Source organism: Pterocles gutturalis, unplaced genomic scaffold, assembly GCF_000699245.1.
Source record: "Pterocles gutturalis isolate BGI_N339 unplaced genomic scaffold, ASM69924v1 scaffold7006, whole genome shotgun sequence".
In the NCBI taxonomy this organism is placed as follows: domain Eukaryota; kingdom Metazoa; phylum Chordata; class Aves; order Pterocliformes; family Pteroclidae; genus Pterocles; species Pterocles gutturalis.
Window position 1 is genome coordinate 32,633 of NW_010102913.1, and position 1,912 is coordinate 34,544.

General features: G+C 39.7%; 1 protein-coding gene across 1 annotated transcript in view; it reads left to right on the top strand.

The window, feature by feature from the left end:
* Positions 1 to 324: 324 nt before the first annotated feature.
* LOC104471220 (forkhead box protein P1-like) overlaps positions 325 to 1,912 on the top strand; it is a gene marked incomplete at its 3' end in the record, with an annotated part of 54,278 nt that continues 52,690 nt past the window's right edge. Inside the window, exon 1 of the mRNA XM_010086477.1 lies at positions 325 to 495. Coding sequence (XP_010084779.1) covers positions 325 to 495 — 171 coding nt within the window. The remainder of the gene's footprint in view (positions 496 to 1,912) is intronic.

The window sequence follows — 1,912 nt, forward strand, 5'->3', positions numbered from 1 at the left end:
TGTAACTAGAGAAATTTAATTATAGATTCTGTGTGTTGGTTCAAAAATATTTTTTTTTTCTCTAAGGGAAAAAAGATGTTGAGCAAATAATACTGTATTTAGAACAGAACTAACTTACTAAAATTATAGCTGTACCAACAGATAAATAAACATAAACTAGTAGCATGAACCATTAATGAAAGATAAATCGTATGAAGGGAAATGACAAATGTTTACAGTTTTGGCAGGATTTAAAACAGGGCATGTCTCCTTATATACAGCAACTGTTTTAACAGCTGCTTTTTTTTTTTTCCCCTCCCCTAAATTATTTCAGGTTTTTGAGTCATGATGCAAGAATCTGGGACTGAGACAAAAAGTAACGGTTCAGCCATTCAGAATGGAGCGAGCGGTGGCAACCATTTACTAGAGTGCAGCCTGCGGGAAGTGAGATCAAACGGCGAGACACCTTCAGTTGAAATTGGGGCTGCAGATTTAGCACATCTTCAGCAACAGCAGGTACTGTAAGACATATTACAAGTTCCTACTTACAGAAAAAGCATGAAGCATTTAACCCCTCCCTCCCAAACCCTTCGTATTTGCCAGTCAGAGGATGCTTTTAGGACTTTGTCTATGACATTCTGTACATTTTTTTGTCCGTAGGGGATTGCAGTCGTTACTGTAAAGGGAAATGTTGGACTTTTCTTCCGGGGCTCTTTTTTAATCATTCCCTGAGAATACCAGAAGATCAGGGCTTGCTTCTGTTGCCTGAATGTGTTGAGTCTGGTGGCAGCGATTGGGTGAACTGCTGTATACAAACCACTGGTTTCCAAAATATGTCACTGGGTGGAAAATACACTAACGTTAAGTTTTTTGTTTTTGCAACGAATTTTAATATAACCTAGCAACCTCTATCAACAGAATGTTTTCTATTAGTGAGAAAAGCTGTGGAGGTATCTGCTGCGGCAAAACGTCAGGATAAATAAATAAATACATCCTGTGTCAGTATTCTCCTCAATTCTGAAGAATCGGAACCAAATTGTGCGGTTTGCCTTTGTATTTTAATTAGTGTATTTTCTGGGAAGTGACCGAGTTCACCAGTGTAAATTATCTGCATAATATGTTTTGTCTTTATCTTCTCCCTGATAAAATTTTGAAACCCTCTGAGGAAATTTTACACCAAAGTGCTGGGCATGTACCATTAATGTGTTTGGGAACAAAGGCTGCAGCAGAGCCATGGTGAATACGCTTACGCCTAACCCTCACTTTCTCTAATGTAATAAGCATTCTTCAAACCTTTTAAATAAGCGATTGGCAGCTGGTTAAGACTCCCCTAAGTGTGCAGTGATCTTTTTAGCAGGTTGTTGTGGAGAAGAAAAAACCTGTACTCAAAACCCAAAGCAAACTGAAGGCTGGTGGAGGAGCAAGGGACCCCATTTGCCAACCTAAGACAGAAAGCTGCCATAATTAAACAAGTCAGGAAAATGGATGATACTAAATGTGTAGACTTTGGTTGTTTCAGTCATTTTCATCCTACAGGTTTTTACTTGAAGTGAGAATACCATCAGTGAGAAAATCACAGCCATGCTGAATTCATTACTGCAGTAGTCACACAAAACCACGGATAAAATTTCAATAACTGCAGGCCACAGTTGAGTAAACAGTTGCACTGAAACTTAATTCCTGTTGACTTTTCCCTCATTCTTCGCCAGGGGCACATTCTGATTCGTAGTGCAAAGACAACAGGGGTTACAGCTTTGATTAATATAGGACAGTCGAAGAGGAGTGGAACAGTAAAATATGTTCAACACAAAGGTCTCGTCTTAAAACGGCTTCGTATCAAAATGAGTTAATTACGCTGTGTTTTCCATAGGAGCGCTATGGAATTTTCCAGTGCTGATTTGTGCAGAGGGAAACGCGGGGCGGGGGGGGGGGG